At 37.3% G+C, this 23310-nt stretch overlaps 1 protein-coding gene and 1 pseudogene across 3 annotated transcripts in view; one reads left to right on the forward strand and one right to left on the reverse strand.

Moving 5' to 3' along the window:
- Nucleotides 1-23310, forward strand: part of GULP1 (GULP, engulfment adaptor PTB domain containing 1) — a 191984-nt gene that overhangs the window by 109111 nt on the left and 59563 nt on the right. For 2 of the 3 annotated variants that reach the window (XM_006864032.1, XM_006864033.1), the window contains exons 5-7: nucleotides 4636-4773; nucleotides 19268-19384; nucleotides 20074-20166. In XM_006864032.1, the coding sequence (XP_006864094.1) occupies nucleotides 4636-4773; nucleotides 19268-19384; nucleotides 20074-20166 (348 nt within the window). The remainder of the gene's footprint in view (nucleotides 1-4635; nucleotides 4774-19267; nucleotides 19385-20073; nucleotides 20167-23310) is intronic. The other variant, XM_006864034.1, reaches the window with a different exon arrangement.
- On the reverse strand, nucleotides 303-621 carry LOC102817132 (annotated as a pseudogene).

A 23310-nucleotide genomic window follows, 5' to 3' on the forward strand; every position in this document is an offset into this window, starting at 1 on the left:
CCCCAGGTGTAAAGGGGATAAACTAGTCAGGGCTGTAAGGTAAAACCAAGTTGCACACTTGTCAGACAAGGAAACAGAACACAAGAAGGGCAAGGTCACTGCACACAATGAGTATGAGGTGCACAATGTTCCTTTTATGATGACCTAGCACATCAGTCCCTGGCTTCTTGAAGTCAGCTATGGTATAAGGTTAGTAAGGCCAACAAAACTGTAAGCAGCCTTCATTTTCTACAGGATCATGGAGTATCATCCATCTTGTGAAAGGACCCCAGTAAGTTAGAGATGTGTGGTAGCCATCAGGATCAGGGGTATGACACTCTTGCCAGGACTCATGCTCGGGCAGCTTTGGCCTCATCCTCTAGCTCATCTAGGAAACACTCCTGGGTTACTGAGTAGAAGGTGTACCATGAATAGCAAGCACCAGGGCTCCGATGCACAGGACAGACATGATGTTTTGGGCTCATTGCTGTGGCAGCGTCTTCTGCCACTGGGCGAGTTGCACCTGCTGCATGAATTGCAGCTCTACGGGAGTCAATTTCTCCCAAGCTGGGTCAATGGCTAAGCCATTGGGTTCCTTCCACTCTTGGTATCTAGAGGGTCTCCAGAACCGGACACCACCATGTTGCCACTGGGGCCACCTCTGGTTTGTTTTGTCTGCTTTATATTTACTCCCTTTTAGTTAAATTAAGTGATACTGGAATTGTTGTTAAGTGCCAGAGTCAATTCCAACACATAGCAACCCTGCATAGGGTTTCCAAGGAACAACTGGTATGCTTGAAGGACTGACTGTGGTTCAAATGACTTTGCAGTCCAGTGCATAAACCCACAGTGCCACACCATGACTCTGATAATGGAGTACATTATTATTAATAGTTTCTTCATGTTGTACAATGCAAATTTAAAAATTAGAACAAAAATAATCTAACTTTATTTTGGAATTTACCAAAAGAATATTTACAATTTTTATTTTCTTATGATATTACCTAAAATTAGAATTTCTACAGAGACAATTAGCCAGTCTCCCTTGGATACAACTATAGTTGCTTTCTTCTCCAATCAGCTAAAAGATCTACTAAGTAATAGAACATGACAACATGAACTTCCTATGGATACTCCTAGTATTATTATGCATCTTTGAGAAGTTCATAATTGTGATGCACAAATGTTTTTTTTCTATTTATTTTTATATCAATCCTAATTAACTAAATGAATATATTTATTTATTTAGTACTTCCAACATGTTTTGGAAAATTAGGAAGAATGAATAAATAAAATTAATATGAGTGTCAGCTATTCAATCCTCATCCAAAATATAATATCTAAACCAAATAAAAGTGCAGTGGTTAAGTGGTGCTATAGGGTAAATACTGAACTACAAGGTGGGTGGTTCGAACTCACCAGTTGCTCCTTGGAAACCCTATATCAGAGGGAGAGAGAGAGACAGAAAGTGCCCTAGTGGCTTAGTGAGCTATGTACCATAAATTCAGCAGTTCAAATTCACCAGCTCTGTGTGGAAAAAAGAAGAGACTCTGTGTTCCTATAAAAATACACAGACTCAGAACTTCTTCATATAACCTAGTTCTATATAATCCATCTTTCTTCCTAGTCCATTTTAATCTGTAAGAACTGCTGACACCTGTCCACCATGGATTATCATGCTGGCATGTAAAATACTGGTGGCATAGCTTCCAAAATAACAGCATAACAGCAATACCCAAACAATAATATATATACATACATATATGTGTGTGCGGCATTGTTGTTAATTGCTGTCAAGTTGGTCCTGACTCACAGCAATTCTGTATGGGGTTTACTAGGGTTTCCACCAACCTTGTAGTTCAAACCCACCTGTAGTCAAGTGCTTGCCCTACAATACCACACCAACTCAGCAACAGTAACATCCTGAAATTTCTTAGGAGGCCTTGTAGGCAAGAAGCCAATAAAAGAATTACTCATTAAAGTATTACTCATATTTTGCTATGGGTTTTCTGTTTTTGTGGTGATTATAGACTTTAGTGTCCTGTTCTTTTTATTTATTTATTTTTTGCCCTCCCCCCTTTATTTATTTATTTTTTTGCGGGGGGGGGGGCTCTTTCTCTCTCTACGATATCCAAGAAGAGACAGCAAATGTGGTCATATAGCCAAGCTACAGTTGCACCCTATAAAACCCCACCATCTGGGCAAGAGTCAATACCAGCTGCTATATACCAGATAGTTAACACTTGCTAAAATTATTTTGAGTTGAGTAACAAGAAAAGTGAAAAGGAAAACTCATTTCCTGATAACATCAACCAAGAGACAATCAAAAATAATAATAATACACCAACATATATTCATCTCATTACTGAAAATACATCTAATTATTGAAAACGCCCAAAAAAGCAAAAGTTCTCAGCTCATGTCCAGAAACAAGACAGAGCAGCTGAAACAAATGAGCTGGAGTAGGCCTAAACTTCCCATTGGAAGTTTCTCATCAGAAACCATGCAGGCAAGAAGGCAATGGGTAGTGGTTACAACTCGTTTTGACCTTGTATAGAGTTTCCAGGGAGCAGATGGTGACTTTGAACCACTGATACTCTGGTTAGCAGTCCAGTACCATAGCACCTAGAGCACCGTACCAGTACTATCTCTCTCATTATATATAGCTAGCTAGCTACATGTATATATGTGTACATACATATAGTTGTTTTTAAGTGCCCTCAAGTAGGTTCTGACCCATAGCAACCCAATATGTGATTTCCAAATAGCAGCTCGTAAGTTTGAACTCCCAACCTTGTCATTCAAACTGACCTTTCAGTCTTGCACTTAACCCTACAGCATCACTATCTGTCTATATTTACAGATATAGGTAAAGATATATAAACATTGATGTTGATGTTAAGTGTTGTCCAGTCGGCTCAGACTCATAGTGATTCCATGAATGAAATAGAATGAAACACTACTTAGTCCTGCACCGTCCACATCATTTTTATTTGAGGCAATGATTGCAGCCACTGTGTCAATCTATCTTGTTGGGGGCTCTTCCTCTTTTTCACTGATCCTCTTCTTTATCAAGCATAATGTCCTTTTCCAGGATCTGGTCCCTTGTTTATAACATGTCCAAAATAAGTGAGACAAAGTCTTCCCATCCTTACTTCTAAGGAATAATTTGATGTAATTTTCCAAAACAGATTTGTTGGTTCTTCAAGAAGTTAATGGTACTTTCAATATTCTTTGCCAACACCATAATTCAAATGCATCAATTCATCTACGGTTTCCCTTATTCTTTGTACAACTTTCACATGCATATGAAGCGATTGAAAAGACTATGGCTTGGATCAGTCCTCAAAGTAACATCTTTGCTCCTGAACATTTAAGAGTTCTTTTCCAGCAGATTTTCCCAATACAGTATGTCATTTAATTTCTTGAGCGCTGCTTTCATGAGCATTGATTGTGAATCCAGATATACATAAATGCACACACATATATATATATATACAAAGGATAGATGTATGCAAGGGAGCATCAAACACTGGAAAAACATAATGAACACATGATGAAATTTTACCATGAACTTTCAAAGCCTCACATAAATATTTCAAAGTTTTAATAAACTATATATCTGCTATTTGGGATTTGATTTAAAATTAACTGAATCTGTGCATGTGTGTCTGTATCTTTTAGTGTTTCTCTTTCTGTTGATTAGCAGGGTTGACTCAGTGTTTGGGAGACTGCTGTTGTTGTTGTTGTTATGTGCCATGGAGTCAGTTATGACTCATAGCGACCCTGTACAGGGTTTCTGAGGCTGTAAATCTTTACAGGAGCAGAACGCCTCATCTTTCTCCCGCAGAACAGCTGGTAGTTTCGAACTGCTGACCCTGAGGTTAGCAGCCCAATTCATAACCACTATGCTACCAGAGCGCCTTTGGGAGGCTAGATGCGATTATTTAACAATTAAATTATTGCTGTTAAGTGCCTTCCAGTGGATTCTGAACCATATCTACACTGTGTAGGGTTTCCGAGGCTTTTTGTTTTTCCTTAAATTATGACGGGAGCAGAAAGCTTTCTCTTTCTCCCATGGAGTGGCTGGCAGGCTTAAACCACGGACTTTGTGGCTCTCAGTACCGTTCTTATCATATGGAGACACTGTGCTCCCCAATAAGAAAACAAAGACAACAAAATTATGTGCAGTGAGGCTGTGTTTCAAATTGTAATTCAGTGAAATCAAATGAAAAATGTTCTAGCTAAGAAGTGTTCGAATCCTATTTCTGCTCGTTATCTAACCTTGTGGAAGGAAGTGTCCTACTCTGTTTGGGTTTAAATACACTCTTATGCAAAATTTCTGGGTTTAGAGTAATTGTCTCTTGACATTCTTTGCAGCTCTGAAAGTCCGTGAATCTCTGATACTCTTGAATTATGCATGTATTTTTCAAAGTAATATTGAAATGAATGTCTTAATTTAACCCTGATTAGGGAGGCTCATCTCCATGACGTATTTGTCTAAGTTTGGGGTGTACATGGTTATACAACTAAAGAATGCCAGATGATTGTTCCAATTGTAAAGTCATAATCTCTATGTTATTAACACAATGTGGTATTTCAGAAAAGGGACAAAAAATTCTCATCAACTATGTTTATTTCCATGTGTGTTCACAGGAAGTCCAGCACAATTGCCAACTTCATAGAATATCATTTTGTGCAGATGATAAAACTGACAAGAGGATATTCACTTTCATATGCAAAGATTCTGAGTCAAATAAACATTTGTGCTATGTATTTGACAGCGAAAAGTGTGTAAGTATGCCAGATGTTTTAGGGTGGTTTATTCTGTTTTACAAGCCAGGAATTGTCTTGTTTCCGGCATTAGTAAAAGTATTTGGAAATGAATAAGGTCTGCAAGTACTTAACTGGACTAATAGATTCAGCCTGTCATGAGAACATACTTCAGGATTTCATCCTTAACTAAATTCTCTTGTCCATATGCATAACCTCACATGCAAATTTATTTTCTTAGAGTGTCAAGCTGGCTTAGTTTCACAATAATTTCTCTTATGATCATTTCATTTATCTGTAATTTTAATCTCAGATTATTTATTAATATACACAAAATACAAACAGCAATAATTGTGAATAAAAATTTTTGTTGTTTATTTTTTAAATGTGATGGGTTTGATGAGAATATTTTAAGCACCAAGAAACAAAATCTATATAACATATTGAAAAAATATATCCAATACTTAGAAATTTGGTTATTGATTTTTTTATGCAGAAAACTTAATAAAATTGTGTGTGTTTGCTTGCTTGTTAATATAATCTAATATTCTTAGCAAATAATAACAATTAGGAAATCTCTAAGTTAAGTTCTCTAGTAGTTCTTTAATTATCTAGAATTTTAAGGGAAGTCCTGTTTTGATTACAGAATAAAACTAATGATCATCGTGATTTAGTCTGACTTCCTGTTATAAACCATGAGATGTGAATTCCTTTGATGGCTTTAATGAAGGAAAAACATCTATTCTCAACAACCTTATTGACTTAGATTAAAATAGAACTTGATTAATTAATGTGGTATATTTTTTTCTTATTGCAAATAATAGCAGAGGACTATTATTACCATGTGGAGTCTTGGTATGGAGTTGTAGGATAAGCAGTTGACCACAAGGTCAGTTTTAACTGTAAAGTTGCCTATTCAAACTCACCAGCCGCTTCTTGGAAACACTATACAGGGTTGGTGTGAGTCGGAGCCGACTCAACGGCACTTAACCCCAACACCATTATTGTTATATGAGCCCTGTTATGGCACTGTATGACAAGAACTGTACTAGTAACCAAAAGATCGACAGTTCAAACCCACCAGCTACTCTTAGGCACACAACAATATTGTTGTTATATATCTTGGATGGCACAAGTGATTAAGTATTCAAACACCCACTAAAAGGTTAGTGGCTTTTTTTTCCAACTAGAGATACCTTGGAAGACAGACCTGGTGATCTGGTTCCGAAAATCATTTCATTGAAAACTCAACGGAATAATTCTACTCTGGACACATGGGGTCTCCATGAGTCAAAATGGACTCAACAGCAACTAGCAACACCATTATTTCATTTATTTCTTGGGTTTCAGTGTGTGACCTCCTTGAGAAAAGGACCGTTTGTCCATAGAATTCTAAAATTGTGTGGACAATTGTTTTTAAGTGTTATTACGTCAGTTCGAACTCATAGTGACCAAGTATAGGATTTTCAAGGAGCAGCTGGTAGCTTTAAACTGCTGACTTTGTAGTTCACACTCCAGTGCTGATCCTACAATGGAGCCCTGGTGTGGCACTGCAGGATAACACACTGGACTGCAAGGTTGGTTTGAACCACAGGGTCGATGGTTAAAACTCACCAGCTGCTCCTTGGAAGCCTTATAGATGTTCAATCAATTGTTTGCTTAAGGAAAAGCTCATTTGGACCAAGTTACAAAGTTAGGGAATTTCATCATCTATATCTTTTATACTCTTGCTGCTGTTAGGCACCATCAAGTCAATTTCAACTCATAGTAAGCCTGTGTATAATGAAACACTGCCCAGTCCCGTGCCAGAACTATTGTTATATTTGTTATATTTGAATCCATTGTTATATTATTATTATATTTGTTATATTTGAATCCATTGTTGCTGCCACTGTGTCATTCTATCTCATTGAGGGACTTCCTCTTTTTTGCCAACTTTCCACTTTACAAGCATGATGTCCCTCTCCATGTACTGGTCCCTCTTGACAGCATGTCTAAAGTCTGAGAGACAAAGTCTTGCTATCCTGTCTTCTAAGAGACATTCTGGCTATACTTTTTCCAAGACAGATTTGTTTGTTCTTCTGGCAGTCCATGGTACTTTCAATATTCTTCTCCAACACCATAATTCAAATGCATCCATTCTTCTTTGGTGTTCCTTATTCATTGTCTAGCTGTCACATACATATTGTTGTTGTTGTTAAGTGCCGAGTAGATTCCAACCCATAGCGACCCTGTATAGGGTTTCTGAGGAGCAGCTGGTGAGCTTGAACCGCCGACCTTGCAGTTCAAATGGCTTTGCAGTCTGGCGCATTAACCTGCAGCGCCACACCAAGACATACATATTAGCCTACGGAAAATTCCAGAGCTTGGGTCAGGCTCACCTTAGTCCTCAGATTTGCCTAATGCAGTACGTTGTTTGATGAGTGTGTGACAGTGGGTCCAAGCAAAACAGTCTTTGACAACTTCAATCTTTTCTACATTTATCTTGTTGGTTCCAGTTGTGAGGATTGTTGTTTTTGGTTTTGGGGTTTTTTACATCGAGGTGTAAACCACACTGAAGCCTGATCTTCATTAGTAAATATTTCAAGTCCTTGTCACTTCCAGCAAGTAAGGTCATGTCATCTGTATATCACAGGTTGCTAATGAATATTCCTCCAATCTTGATGTCATGTTCTCCTGTATAGAATCTCACTTTTTGGTTTGAATAAGTATGGTAAAAGGATGCTGTCCTGGCACACACTCAACCTGATTATAAATCATTTTTCTGCTTAACTAGGCTGCTGTTGTTGTTAGCTACCATAGATTCCTGACTTATGGCTGCTTTATGCACAATGGAACATAATGTTACCCAGCATTGGTTGCAAATCAAACCATTATAATGTATAGGGTATTCATGGGCTTATTTTTTTACATAGCTCAATAGCCTTTTCTTCCTAGCGATCTTACTCTGGAAGCTGTCCTACAATCTCTTAAACATTATAGCAATATGCAAGTTCTATTGACAGATTGGCAGTGGTTGTACATGAAGTACATTGGTTGGGAATCAAGCACAGGTCTCCCATATGGAAGGTGACAAATCTATCACTGAACCACCTATCCTATCTTTTAAACTTTTGTTGTTGTTAAACACAATCTAGTCGATTCCGACTACAAGAGAGTTAGGGCTTCCAAGGCTGTACATCTTTGCAGGAGTAGAATGCCTCATCTTTCTCCCATGGAGTGACTGGTAGACTTGAACTACCAACCTTTCGGTTCACAATCCACTGGTTATCCTACAGACTCCCCTTTTAAACTATGTTGTTAGTGACTTTGAGATGGTTCCAATTCACAACGACTCCATGCACAATGGAATGAAACACTGCTCGGTTCTGCACCGTCCATTCGAATGTTATTACACTTGAGCCCATTGCTGATGCCACTGTGAAAATTCATCTAACTGGGGGTCTTCCATCTTTATGTTGACTCTCTACACTACCAAGTGTGATGTCCTTTTCCAGGGATTCTTTCTTCCTGATTACATGTCCAATGAGAGACAAAGTCTCGCATTCCTAGCTTCTAAGGAACATCCTTGCTGTACTTCTTCCAACACAGACTTGTTTGTTTTCTGGTAGTCCATGGTACTTTTGGAGCCCTGTATGGTACTGTAGAATAAGCACTCGACCACAAGGTCCTTTTGAACTGTAAAGTCGGCAGTTCAAATTTGCCAGCCACCCGTACATAGGGTCACTATGGGTAGGAACCGACTTGACACAGCACTTAGCTTAACAATGGTACTTTTAATATTCTTCTTAAACACCGAAACTCAAATGCATCAATACTTCTAATGTCTTCCTTAACTATTGTCCAACTTTCACATGCATATGAGGCTATTGAAAATATCATGGCTTGATCAGGTACATCTTAGTCCTCTAACTGTAGGACAACAGGGTAGGTGAAATACTCAGGTAATATTATTTTACAATGCCCATTATTATAACTGCTTTATGGTAAAATGAGAATCCTGAACTAACTGTGTACATTTTAGAACCTCCAAGGGCTGTAAAAGCTGTTTAGATAAACCTTCTATAACTTAGTGGAAGTCTGTGCCTTGCATGGGTAGGCCTGGAGGAGGCTAATGTAGGCATGTACACTTTTAAGGCATACTTAAAGATTCCTGCCACTGCATGAGAGGCCCAATGAACACTATCTGCCAATTTTGTGTGGCTTTTCTCCTCCGTGAAGAGGTAGGTTAGATTACCCCACAGTTCTGGGGACATCCACTCTTATAGGTGGTTTTGGTGATTTGGTTAGTTTGTAGGCTTTGGCATTGTATTGTGCCTCCTCTGTGTCTTGTGTTGTGCAGGCCAAGGTGTGGTATGCTAACAACTTTTGCCCACATCTCTTCACTCCAAACGTTCTAAATTTGTATTTTCCAGCCTTGACTTTGCCAGAGTTCTGACCAAGCAGCTAGCCATTTAGTCATTGACCAAGAGTTGGTAAAGACTGGAAAATAATTTTCTAGGACAGACACTATTATTAGCAGTTGCATGCAATTTAGTTCACTGAATACTTTGGTCTATCCCTTTATGGACATTGGCATATATGAACAGGGCTTTCCGTTGTCTGTTTCCCTTATTTGCTGTGTTTCCCCATCAATAAAGAAAGACTATTGTTTCTTTCTGTTTTGAAAGTGCTGGCCAGCCTCCCTCAGATTCCTGTTGTACCAGGGGTGGGATCATTTCAGAAAGGGGCTTGGTAAACTCAGCAGTATAGAACATGGCTATTTCTTCATGCAGTTGTGATACTTTGGTAGGGTCATGTATATCTCAATCCTGCAAATACAATTTTCATTTATTAAGAAGACCTGTGTTGATTTTGTATTTAGCAAGGCCTTTCTTTGCTATTTCAAGGCATAATTGGAATCTTGGTTCAATGGGTAATCAGCTCTGTTCCAATAAGGGCTTCAGTTTCAGTAAGTCCCCAGAATGCCTCTAGGTATTGTCGCTCCAGTGATAGAAATCTTTGGACTGACTTTGTAAGCATCTTTTTCTAGAACCTCATAGGCAGATGTTTCCCTCTTCACTTGGTTCAGAGACTGTAATTGGGAAAATTAGGGGTGGCAAAGCCCTATACAGGGCCGGAACCGACTCAACGGCATTTAACAACAACAACAAAACTTCTGACTATAAATCTTACCCTCAGGAAACTGATGGGAAATCCATTCTAATTATTCTTTTTATTCTATCTAGTGTCTGTTATTGTCTAGGCTCCCAATGAAAAGTAAAAGATTTATAGGTGGTTCAATAAATAATGGCCAGAAAGTAAGGGAAGAGGGGAATGTGTTGGTGCTAAGTGTAAACATTCCTGTGACGTGCTGGGCTTCTTAAACTGATGTGGAAGTCTGAGTTCCAAACATGACCCCAAATTTCACAGACTGAATGATTGTGTACCTTATGTGAGATGATTGCTCAACCGCTCTGAGCAAGATTATGATGATTTTGGCAAAGATGAAAAAGCAGTACAGCAGAGGAAGATGGCCTTTTCAACAAATTTTGCTGGTGCTGTATTTATCCTCCATAGGTAAATAAAATAAGCCGTGACATGAATTTCATATCCGTACAAAAATTAGTTCAAAATGTATCACAGACTTAAATATAAAATATATCACTACAAAATGTTATGAAAAAATGTAGGGAAATCTTCAGAATCTAGGTCTAAGCAAAGAATTCCCAGAGTTGATATCTGAAGCAGGAGCCATAATAAGAAAACTAATAAATTGACTTTCTCCAAAATAAAGCTTTTGCCCATTGAAAGACTTGCTAATGGGATAAAAAATACTAGCTTTGACTGTGAGATCGTGTTTACAAACCACATATTGACACAGGACTAACATCTGCAAACTATAAAGAAGTCTCAGAAATCAAGAGTAAAACAAATAAACAAACTATCAAATTAGACCACCACACATTTGTCGGTTGGAGTCCTGGTATGATGCTGTAGAATTAGCACTGAACTGCTAACCACTTGGTCGGTGGTTCAGACCCACTCCAACCCTATACGGTGTAGCTATGAGTTGGAACTGACTCAGCAGTACTTAAAAACAACACCATCAGTCAGTTTGTCATACTGTGGTATTATATGTGTTGTTGTGATGCTGAAAGCTATGCCACTGATATTTTAAATACCAGCAGGGCTTCCCATAATAGACGGATATTAGTGGAACTTCCATGCTAAGACTGAGTCCTAGTGTGGTGCTGTGGGTTAGTGCACTGGACTGCAAAGTCAGTTTGAGCCACAAGGTAGGAGGTTCAGGCTCACCAGCCGCTCCTCAGAAACCCTATACAAGGTCGCTGTGGGTCAGAACTGACTCAATGGCACTTAACAACTACAAAAACCATGCTAAGACAGTCTAGGAAGAAAGAGAAGGTGGACCATTTCTGAGAGGTTAACCACTGAAAACCTTATGAATGGGAAGCAAAACATTATCTTATATAGTGGCGGAAGATGAGCCCCTCAGGTTGGAAGACACTCAAAACACAACTAGGGAATGTCTTTCTCCTCAAAGTAGAGTTGATCATAATGACCTGAATGGAGCAAAGCTTTGGGGACCTTCATTTGGAGACAAGGAACAACTCAAAACTGGAAGAAAGAGCTGCCAACATCCAGCTGCATAAAAAGAATGTGAAATGTACAAAGAACGAATCTAGAAAAATTGGAAGTTATCAAATGAAGTGAAACGCTAAAGGATTGATACAATAGACATTAGTTGAAATGGACTAGTATTGGCCATTTTGAATCAGACAGTCATATGGTTTACTATGCTGGGAATGACAAGTTGAAGAAGAATGATGTCACATTCACCTTCAAAACTAGCATTTCAAGATTGATCTTGCAGTACAATGCTGCCCGTGATAGAAAATATCCATATGCCTGTAAGGAAGATCAGTTAATATAAAAATTATTCAAATTTATGTACCACCACTAAAATTAGGGATGATGAAATTGATAAATTCTACTAATATCTGAAATTGATCAAACATGCAGTCAGTATGCACTGATTTTGCTGGTGATTGGAATGTGAAAGTTGAAAACAAATATCAATCATTGGATAATTTGGCTGGAGAGTACATGTTAGAATTTTGCATAATCCATGGCTTTTCATTGTCAGTATCTTTATTCGATAACATAAATGGTGACTATACACATGGACCTCACCAGATGGAATACACAGGAATCAAATTGACTACATCTGTGGGAAGAGACAAGGGAGAAGCTCAATATCATCAGCCAAAACAAGGCCAGGGACAGAGTGTGGATAAGACCATCAACTGTTCACATACAAGTTTAGGATGAAGCTGAAGAAAATTAAAACAAGTCCATAAGAGCCAAAATATGGCTTTGAGTATATACCATCTAAACCTAGAGACCGTCTCAAGAAGAGATTTGATGCATTACATACTAATGACTGAAGACTAGAAAAGTTATGGGATGACATCAAGAACATCATACATGAAGAAAACTAAAGATCATTTAACTGACAGGAAGAAAACAAAGGCCAAAATGCATGTCAGAACAGATTCTAAAACTTGCTAAAGCTCCTGGAAGAAATGATGGAGTATAAGAGCAGAGCAGAAAATTTCAAAGGACAGTTTGAGGGGACAGAGTTAAGTATCATAACGAAATGTGCAAAGACCTGGAGTTAGAAAACCAAAAGGGAAGAATACACTCAGTATTTGTGAAGCTTAATGAGCTGAAGAAAAAATTCAAGCCTCAAGCTGCATTTTTGAAGGGTTTTATGAGCAAAACATTGAAAGATGCAGGATACATCAAAAGAAAATGAGAGGAATACACAGTCACTGTACTAAAAAAGAATTAATGTTCAACTATCTCAAGTACCAGTGGTATTGGAGGAAGAAGTTCAAGCTGAACTGAAGGTGTTGATGAAAGCAAGTCTCCAGGAATCAATGGAATACATACTAAAATCTTTTCACACACTGATGAGTACTGGAGGCACTCATTTATGCTGATTGGAAGAGATCCATATTTGTGCTCATTCCAAAGAAAGGTGATACAATGGAGTATGGAAATCATTGAACAATATCATTAATATTGAATGCCAGAAAAATTTTGTTAAGGATAATTCATAAAACAGCTGTAGCAGTACATAGGCAGGGAGCTGCCAGAAATTCAAGCCAGATTTAGAAGATGATATGGAATGAGGTATATCATTGTAGATGCCAAATGGATCTTGGCTAAAAGCAGAGAATACCAGAAAGATGTTTACTTGTGCTTTATTGACTATGCAAAGACTTTATTTGACTGTGTGGATCATAGCAAACCATGGATAGCATTGTGAAGAATGGATATTCCAGAACACTTAATTGTGCTCATGAGGAACTTGTACATAGACCAAGAGGCAGCACAGAACAAGGGTCTACTGAATGGTTTAAAATCAGGAATGGTGTGTGCCAGGGTTTTATCCTTTCACCATATTTACTCAATCTGCATACTGAACAAATAATCCGAGAAGATGAATTATATGAGGAAGAATTTGGCATCAGGATTTAAGGAAGACTCATTAACAGTTTACAACATGCAGATGATAGAACCTTGCTTGCTGAAAGTGAAGAGTGCTAATGTTTTAGAAAGCTTTTGATGTACTTTTGAGGAGTAAGATGCGCTTGACCCAACTCATGAGATTGCGTTGAACAGTGAATGAGGAATAAGAATCAATGCATTTGAATTATAGTGTTGGCAAAGAATATTGAAAGTATCAGAAGAACAAACATATCTGTATTGGAAGAAGTATAATCAGAATGCTCCTGAGAAGTGAGGATGGCGATTCTTTGTCTCTCAATCTTTGAACAGGTTGGTGGTGGTGGTGGTAGTGTGCTGTCCAGTTGTTTCCAACTCACAGTGACCCTAAATAGGGTTTCAGAGACAGTAAATCTTTATGGGAAGAGAAAAGCTTTATCATTCTACCACAGAGCCACTAGTAGATTCTAACTGTTCACCTTCAGGTTAGCAGCCCAACATGTAACCACTCTACCACCAGGGCTCCTTTGGACAGGTTGCTAGGAGGATTCAATACCTAGAGAAGGACATCATGGTTGGTAAAGTGGAGGGTCACCAAAAAAATAGGAGACCCCAAACAAAATGGATTGACACAGTGGCAGCAGCAATGGGTTAAAACATAACATTTATGAGGATGGTACGGGACCGTGCAATATTTCTTTCTGTTGTGCATAGGTCACTATAAGTTGGAACCATCTCAGCAGCACCTAACAACAACAATAACTTCAAATTGGTAAATGATCCAAAGACATGAAGGAGTATTTTCTTCAAGAAGATATGCATATGGCAAATAAGCACATAAACAGATGTCCAACGTAAGTAGCCATTGTTGTTGTTGTTAAGTGCCTTCAAGTCAGTTCCAACCCACAGCGACCATGTATAGGGTTTCTGAGGAGCAACTGGTGAGTTTGAACCGCCAAACCAGTGGTTCAAACTAACCTTGTAGTCAAGTGCTTATACTAAGTTGCCACACCAGGACTCCATTTGCATTATTGGAATGCAAATTTTAATCATAATGGGTTATCACCACAGAAATATCCAAATAGATACAATAAGAAATTGTGATAACACTAAATGCTTGTGAGGGAGGATGCAGAGAAACTAAATCACTCATACATAACTGGTGAAGATTTAAAAATAGTACAACCTACAGAAAACAATTGGCAGTGTCACAAAAAACTAAACACGAAACTACTATAATAAATAAATGATTCAGGTGATCATTTATCCCAGATAAATGAAAACTTATCTTCACCCAAAAATTTATACATATTTACCGGATAATGAATTTTTTTTCTAATATAGAGAATTATGTTTCTTGTGTGGGAGGTGAATGAAGCATGAAGGTGATATGCATCATATTCCTACTCTTCTCATTCATCAGCTATTTGGCCAACTTGTTCCATGGTTCTAAATATTTAACTTTTGATGTTTAAGTCAAGAATAGCACTCCATTAGCAAAATTGTTTTCAGGTTAAATCAATTAAGAATACATATGTTAAAATTTCTTTCATTGGGCAGACATATAATATGAGAAGGTTTCAAAAAGATTGTGGAAAACTGAAATGAAAAGATAATAGAATTTTTCCATGAATCTTTAAAGCTCCGTTGTATGTAACATTTTGATATTACAAATGTTATTAGTAATGAATATGTCATATTAATATTGTCATTGTTGTGGTTAAGTGCAGTCGGATCGGTTCTGAATCAAAGCAACCCTGTATAAGGTTTCCAAGGAGCCGCTGGTGAGCTTGAACCATCGACATAGCACATTAACCTACAGTGTCACACCAATGAAGAATTTTAGACTAACTTTTTACTGGTGTTTAAGTATTCCAACTCATAGTGACTCTGTATAGGGTTTCTGATGCTTTAAATTTTGGCCCAAGCAGACTAACTAGTTACTTTTGTAGTAAAATTTTGATATTGTGATACTGGTATATCATATGCAAATATATGCATATAGGGTAAAAACCATAGAATTTGTTTGTAAGCATACACAAACTATGACTGTTACCTCTATGGAAGACAAAGAGAAACAGAATTAAGGTTAATAATTAAAGAAAACTTCAAATGTATCTGTAATACTTAAAAATGGCAATGCCACTATTGTAAATATGTTCAGCCAATTAAAGGAAAAAGAGGGTGACAATAAATTATTGTTGTTAAGTGCCCTTGAGTTAGTTCAAACCCATAGTGACCCTGTATAGGGTTTCTGAGGAGCGGCTGGTGTGAGCTTGAATCACCAACTTGAAGTTCAAACCAACTTTGCAGTCCAGCACAGTAACCCACAGCACCATACCAGGACTCCGTGATGTTAAATAAACACATAAAAATTGGGGTATAAAATAGAGAGTGTAAAAACTGACAAAGAGGGGTTAGGCTCTTTAAAGCAGCTAAGGAAACAAGACATATTCGATACAGAGAAAAAATATGAATAACAGCTGACTTAATCAATATCACTAGAAGTCAAAGGTGACTATAATGATAACGTTAACATGCTTAAGGAGAAAAAAGGATGCCATTGCAGAATTGTACAAAAGAGCTTCTAAAAATAAAATGAAAATGAAATTTTTCCATGAACTTTTTGAAGCCCCTTGCATGTGTGTTAGATACATCTTTCAAAAGTTAAGGGTAAGCTAAAACATTTTTGAGATAATTAAAATAGAAGCTATGTATTGCTAATAAAACTTCACTACAAGTTATGCTAAAGAAAATTCTTCAGCCTGAAAGGAAATTACAATAAAAGAAAATTTAAATATACAGAAAGGGCTTAAAAAAAAAAAAAGTTGTTGTTGTTAAGTGCCATCTAGTTGGACACTGTGTAGGATTTCCAAAGAGCAAATGGTGGGTTTAAACTGCCAACCTACGGCAGTTCAAACAGTAGAAATGATAAAAATTAGAAGATTCTTTTGTTTTCTCCCATTATTTAAAACTGAACAAACTTTTAAATGAATATCATTGCTATTGTGGTTGTGTATTGTTGAGTTGATTCTGACTCAGTGACCCTATTTGACAGATTCAAACTGCCCTAGGGTTTTCTTGGATGTAATCTTTATGGAAGCAGATCACTAAATATATTTCCTATAGAGTCACTATATGTCAGTTTGAACTGCCGACCTTTACATTAGCATCCAAACAATTAATATTGCACCACTAGAGCTTCTTATGATATTAGCATGAAGCATTGTACCATAATATTAACATATATGTAAAACATTGACCACCAAACATTCCTCCCACAGCCTTTTCTACTCAGCTAGATTCTATGACTCATTACAGTGGCCACACAGAACTTGAAAACCATACTCACAGTTATGAGAGTTATTATGGAAGTTAACAGATTACAATCCAGGGTCAAAATATTTCCAAATACAGTTTCTGGTTAAATCAATTTCTCCTCTACTATGCTCATAGACAGACCCCTCTATGACCATCAGCCCTTTCCCCTGATCCAATAATCTTACAAAGCTCTTTTAGGGCTGCCACTAAATGTTCACAGAGCACACCACTCCACCATAAGCCTCAGCTTGGAGACACACAGCTCTAGCCCAGTGGGCTAGCAAACCTAACTCCCACTGTTAAGTGCCTGGAGACACCTCACTCAACATGCAAACCTCTTGCCCAAAGTCACTCAGCTTTACTTGCCCCATAAGCTGGGAGCCCACCACTGTGTCTAGTGCTCTGGCTCTTGGTTCTACTGCAGCTGCTCTGCTACTCCTCCAGAGTCACAGCTTTCTATCCCATGAGTATTTGAGCTAAACTATTTTACTTAAAGGGTACTTGAGCCTATAATTATAAAAGTTAAATAAAACATACTTAAGAATAATTGCAAAACTAATTCTCAAAAATTTTAAATTAGAAACAAAGAAAATGGTAAGTTCACAACCTAACATAACCACAGTCACTATTTTTTAAATTTCACACATAATTCCATCATTTAACACTAGTAAATTTTGTTCTGCATACATTTTTTCATTAATTTGAATCACTGACCACATGCAGTTTTGGATCTGGCATTTTATGTATTTAATCTTTCTTATTTTAGTATTTTACAAGTCTTTTGGTAAAAAAAAAAAAGTCCTCATATATAATTGCATGCACATATTTTGAGTATTTTTAGCTAGCAGCATTAAATATAAGTATTTTTATGGCTTAAAATTTTCCTTAAGGCAATAGTAAATAAAAAGTATAACAATGTCAAAAGCTTAAATTTATGTTCTATTCACTTGATCATAGCCTATCACAAAGTATTTGGTTTAGCAATAGATTAAACCATGGCATTTTTAATATTTAATATGTCACTGCTAGTGTTTCTGTGCCACCACTCATCTGTCAGTTTGTTGTACTGTGGTGGCTTGTGAGTTGCTGTGAAGGCTAAGGTGCTCCTGACCCAAGCCATGGTATTTTCAATAACCTCATATGCATGTGAAAGCTGGACAGTTGATAAGGAATACTGTAGAAGAATTGATGCATTTGAGTTACGGTGTTGGAGGAGCATATTGAAAGCTCCATGGGCTGCCAAAAGAACCAATAGATCCGTTTTGGAAGAAGTGCAGCCAGAGTGCTCCTTGGAGGCCAAGATGGCCAAACTCCGTCTCTCATACTTGGGACATATTGTTAGGACGGACCAGTTGCTGGAGAAGTATATCATGTTTGGTAAGGTGGAGGGTCAGAGAAAAAGAGAAACATCCCCAATGAGAAGGAAAGGCCAAGTAGCAGCACGATGGACTCAAGCATGGCAACAGTAGTGAGGTTTGCCCAGGACCATTATGCTGTGCATAGGGTTGCTATGAGTTGGTACCGACTCGATGGCACCTAACAACAATGCGAAGTGTTTCTGTGACCTGGAGCTATTATTAAATATGACCTATTTAAGATTCATTAGGCTATTAATGTATTTACTAAACTTTTTAATAATGTTAAGTAAATATTTAGTGTTTGCTATGTGCAAGACTTTGTGATACCAGTTGAGATGTAGATGGGAATTAGGTGGTGATTTATGATATGTATGGCAGGTTCTAGCTGATAGATTGTTGTTGTTGTTAAGTGCCGTCGAGTCGGTTCTGAGCCATTGTGACCCTGTACAGGGTTTCTGAGGCTGTAAATCTTTACAGGAGCAGAATGCCTCATCTTTCTCCCGCAGAGCAGCTGGTAGTTTCGAACTGCTGGCCTTAAGGTTCGCAGCCTGATTCGTAATCACTACGCTACCAGAGAGTTGATAGATTAGAGATTGTAACTTGTTTACCAATTTAATTGTTTACCAAATTAAAATAACATATTTTTTTCATTTGTCAGTGTGTTCTCCAAAAACAAGAACTGTTTACCATCACTTAAAACTAGGAGACATTACTTAAAAATTCAGATTTCTGACCTCAACTCACACATTTAAGATCTGACAACTCTAAACTGGAATTGCCCATTTCCAGAAGCCAACAATAACTGAATTGAGTAGTATTTGCCCCATTTAGAAAGGGCATATCTCAAGTTTTCCATAGTTTCCACCCATCTAGCATTTTCCAAGTTAACCTGCCTGATTTAACAAACTCTTCTCACTAGGAAGAGGAAATAAATAGCTAAGCAAGAGAAGCAACTGCCCTTGGCAGTGTGTTTTCACGTAAGCACTAAATAATTGAGGAAAGAAAGAAAACAATCCAGGAAGAAAAAGATGAGGAATTGAACAGAACTCTGAACTTCTAAGTTCAACAACTATTCATTTAATTGATTTTCCCCCCATGCTATGCCAGGGTATGTTACACCTAAAAGACATTGAATAATGATGTTAGCATAGGCCACTTTGCTCATTTACTACATCTCTTTCCCTAGTTATTGCACCCTAAGAGTATCTTGAAATACCTCATGTGAATGTTATAAAAAAAATCTCCTGTGAATATTTTTCTTGGTTCATAGTCTGATTTATTATTATTGAAACCCAAATTTTCTTTGTTTGAATCTGATAAAGGCTGAAGAGATAACTTTAACAATTGGCCAAGCATTCGACCTAGCGTACAGGAAATTTCTAGAATCTGGAGGAAAAGATGTTGAAACGAGAAAACAGATTGCAGGATTACAGAAAAGAGTGAGTAAACTAAGGTTGTTTATTTCATATTTATGTGATGTAAGGACAGGAAAACTTGCATATCATCAAACAAACTTAGAAGGCCTGCCATTGAATTTCCCCCACACTAATTGGAACTGCTTTCACTGTGTTCCTATAATTTTTCATTCCTGATCCCCTGCACAGTTTTTAACCATTTTATATTGAATTCCCACAAGAACTTAGTGTTCTCATGTGACTTTGCTTCACTTCCTGATGCTTCTCATGGGGATCAGAGCAGCAGAAGCAGCAGATGCTGGGTAAGTGGTTTCCCATGCAGATCAGATTCCTTTGTAATTAAATTACACCCTTTCTCCACTCTCTTCCAAATCATCATAAACAAGCTTCACTGTCTTGCGGTTATACTCCGAGATTATGGGTATAGATTGCAGAGTACAACAGAAAAAATAAACAACACAAAGATGAGGCATAGGAACATGAAATTTGCACATAAAAATGTTTTTTTTTAATTTAATAATATGTCTTTTCAATGGGCTAGAACTGTCCAATATTTTCCAAGTTTCATCAAAAGACTTTTCCCCCTGTGCACGAAAGAGTATGAAAATATTTAAAATAATATGGGATCCTATGTATTATGGCAGACAATATTGTAGTCAGTATTTTACAAGAATTAATATTTGAGAGTTATTCAATAATCATTTGATTTTTAGATTCAAGATTTAGAAACGGAAAATATGGAACTCAAAAACAAAGTACAAGATTTGGAAAACCAGTTAAGAATAACCCAAGTATCAACATCACCAGTAAGTATATGGAATATGTGAACATGTCTTGATCATAAGCTCTGTAATATTTACAATTATAATCAGCAAATTAAAACTAAACTTTGATAAAGATGAAGATAAGTAAACAAAGTTCATAAAAAAAAATTAGAATTATTTGGAAGATCCCCAGTGAGATAGATTGGCAAAGTGGCAGCATCAATGGGTTCAAGCATGGCAACAATTGTGAGGTTGGCCCAGGACCAGGTGGTGCTTTGGTCTGTTGTACAAAGCGTTGCTGTGAGTCAGTACCGATTTGATGGCACCTAACAACAACAAGGTAGTTCAGACCAGAAATGTTCCAGTTAACTCTTTTCTCATAGGTTTTTAAAAATAATTCAGTTCAGTTTGGTGTTAAGTTTTAATATAGTCTTTCTGTTTTGGGCATAGTCTTTCATTTCTACTGATTACTGTTTAAAGTTTGGTTTAATGGTCATGTTCAATCTAACCCTGGTGTTTGGAAGTAGGCTGTTAAAACCAGCACCTATTGCACAGCAAGCGTTTCTACTGAGAATGAAGCAATTGTATTTCAGACATTAAGATAAGTGGTAGTATCTGTAGACAACATTAAAACATTTATAGCTAAATTATTTACTTCTAAGTTATCCTAGTTTAAAATTGTTTTCCCAATATTATGTTTTGTTCCCTATGTGATTCTAGCTTAAGAGAATTTTGTTTGATGGGGAATGGGGTATAAAACATTATTTTTTCCAAATAAAATATATTTAGATTTATTTTGTTTGAATCAGCTTTATTACTACTATTATTCATATATATTTTAATCCATATTTTAAAAATATAAGTAACTTATGGCATGATACTAAGGAATCCTGGTGATACGGTGGCTAACCAAAGGTTAGCTTTTCAAAGTCACTAGCCTTTCCCCAGAAGACAGCTGTGGCAGTCTGCTTCTGTAAGGATTGTTGTTATTGTTAAGTGCCATCGAGTCGGTTATGACTCATAGCGACCCTGACCCTATACAGGGTTTCCAAGGAGTAGTTGGTGAACTTGAGCAGCCGACCTTGCAGTACAGCACATTAACCCACAGCGTCACACCAGGATTCCTCTGTAAAGATTACAACCTTGGAAACTATTACATTGCAATTCTATTCTTTCCTATTGTGTCATGGTGAGTGTGAACTGACTTGATGGCAATGGATTAAATGGGTGTGATACTATGAACTAAAACACAATTTTGAAATTGACTAAATTGGAAAAAAATTTATTGTAAATTATCATTTGCAAGTCCATTTTGGTTTAATACCTAGGTGAACTCTTTAGCTCATAAATTTTTGATATCTAAGAAGCTCTGGTAGCTTAGTGGTTATGAGTTGGGCTGCTAACCTCATGGTCAGCAGTTCGAAACTACAAGCAGTTCCACAGAAGAAAGATGAGGGTTTTTACTCCTGTAAAGATTTATAGCCTCGGAAACCCTATGCAGAGTTGCTATGAGTCGGAGCCAACTCCACTACACACCACCACCACCAATATTAGAATGGTCTCCTGGTATGGTGCTGTAGGTTAAACATAGGACTATTAACCAAAAGAACCGTAGTTCAAATCCACCAGCAGCTCCTTGGAAATGCTATACAGAGTTGTAGTGAGTCAGAAACAACTCAATGGCATTTAATAACAACAAGAGCAACATTAGAATATTTCAACAGTTCCTCACGGTGAAGCAGTTGTGTTCAGGGCTTCAAACTTGGTAGTCCTGGAAGTGGTTCAAAAAAAGGTTCTTTCTTCTAAACTCACCCTTTTCATCTTCTAGACTATTTACCATTTGGTTTCTATCAGTGGAGTTAATATGACTGAGATGAGAGAGGTTGGGTTCGAGGTACCTATGCATCTATGTTATGTGCAATGAGATCCTGGAGCATCTTTTTCAGGCTATAACTTTATTATAGATTCTTAACTGGTTTTCTCTTCACAACTACCATGTTTAATTCTTATCAGGAGTCTTACATTTCTTGTCTTACCTATCCTGGGGTACAGAATATTAGCTCAAAACTCCTTCTTCAACCTTTGTTCCTCAAATGAAGGAACCATTCTTTTTGGTATTATTGAACGTGGTTGTGTGCCACGGAGTTGGTTCTGACTCTTAACGACCTTGTATAGGGTTTCCAAGACTTTAAAACTTTACTGGAGCAGAAAGCCTCATATTTCTCCAGCTAAGTGGTTACTAGATTCAAATTGCTAACCTTGTGGCTCTGCTGAAGAAAAAAATAAGTCATAAAGATAATCAAATAATAATAATCTTATTATTAAGGTTGCACTTCACACAACCTTAATAATAAGATGGTTGTTGGTGGAGTTCAGGCAGTTTGCTTCAGCTGTTGTGTTGACAAAGAAGCTAAATATGATCTATCACCATTTTGGAGGAACACCAAAGCTGGCTCATTGTGTGTCCTGTTTTTCTGTGGAAGGATAATTAAGGATATCATATGGAAGGACAGAGATTTTGTATAGAGCAGAGAAGTTTGGGACTTCTCTGGTGGTTAAACTAGCATCCACTTATTTTATCACACCAAAGCAGACACTGCCATTAACTAATAGTGAGGCAGCTGAGAAGGAGCTGGGTCAGGCTTGGGGTTTCTGAATGTGCACTGGTGAACACACATGGTTACGAAGTCAGCTTCAGAAATGGGAAGAAGCAGCAGGGATGAAGAGATGACCTGTGCTTCGGTTTCTTTGGCCATTTGATTGTGATAACTATTACAAGCAGTGAGCATGAAAATTGATATGCAAGTGATACACATACTGCCTGTGAGTATATTAACCTATTCAGCAAGTCTTATGCATTGAGTTTTATAAAACCTCTAAAATTATTTAAATAAAAGCCAATTAATACAATGGATTATCTATCCTGAGGTTAACTCATTTAAATAAGTACCTTAGGCATTGTGCATGCCACAGTACTGGATATCTCTAATTAGAAATGCTTCAAAGATGACAACTAAAAGGTTGAATGGAAAAAATCTATAATTTTTACATTTAATACGTGTCTTAACATTTGTTGTAGCCATTATCATTATTAAAGTAAATTATAACCTTGAAATCTACTTATATTCTTTTTTCATAGTAGTATCATTGTTCTTTTCTCTTCTTTCCACTTTACATAAAAATTGT

Source organism: Chrysochloris asiatica, unplaced genomic scaffold, assembly GCF_000296735.1.
Source record: "Chrysochloris asiatica unplaced genomic scaffold, ChrAsi1.0 scaffold00059, whole genome shotgun sequence".
NCBI lineage: Eukaryota > Metazoa > Chordata > Mammalia > Afrosoricida > Chrysochloridae > Chrysochloris > Chrysochloris asiatica.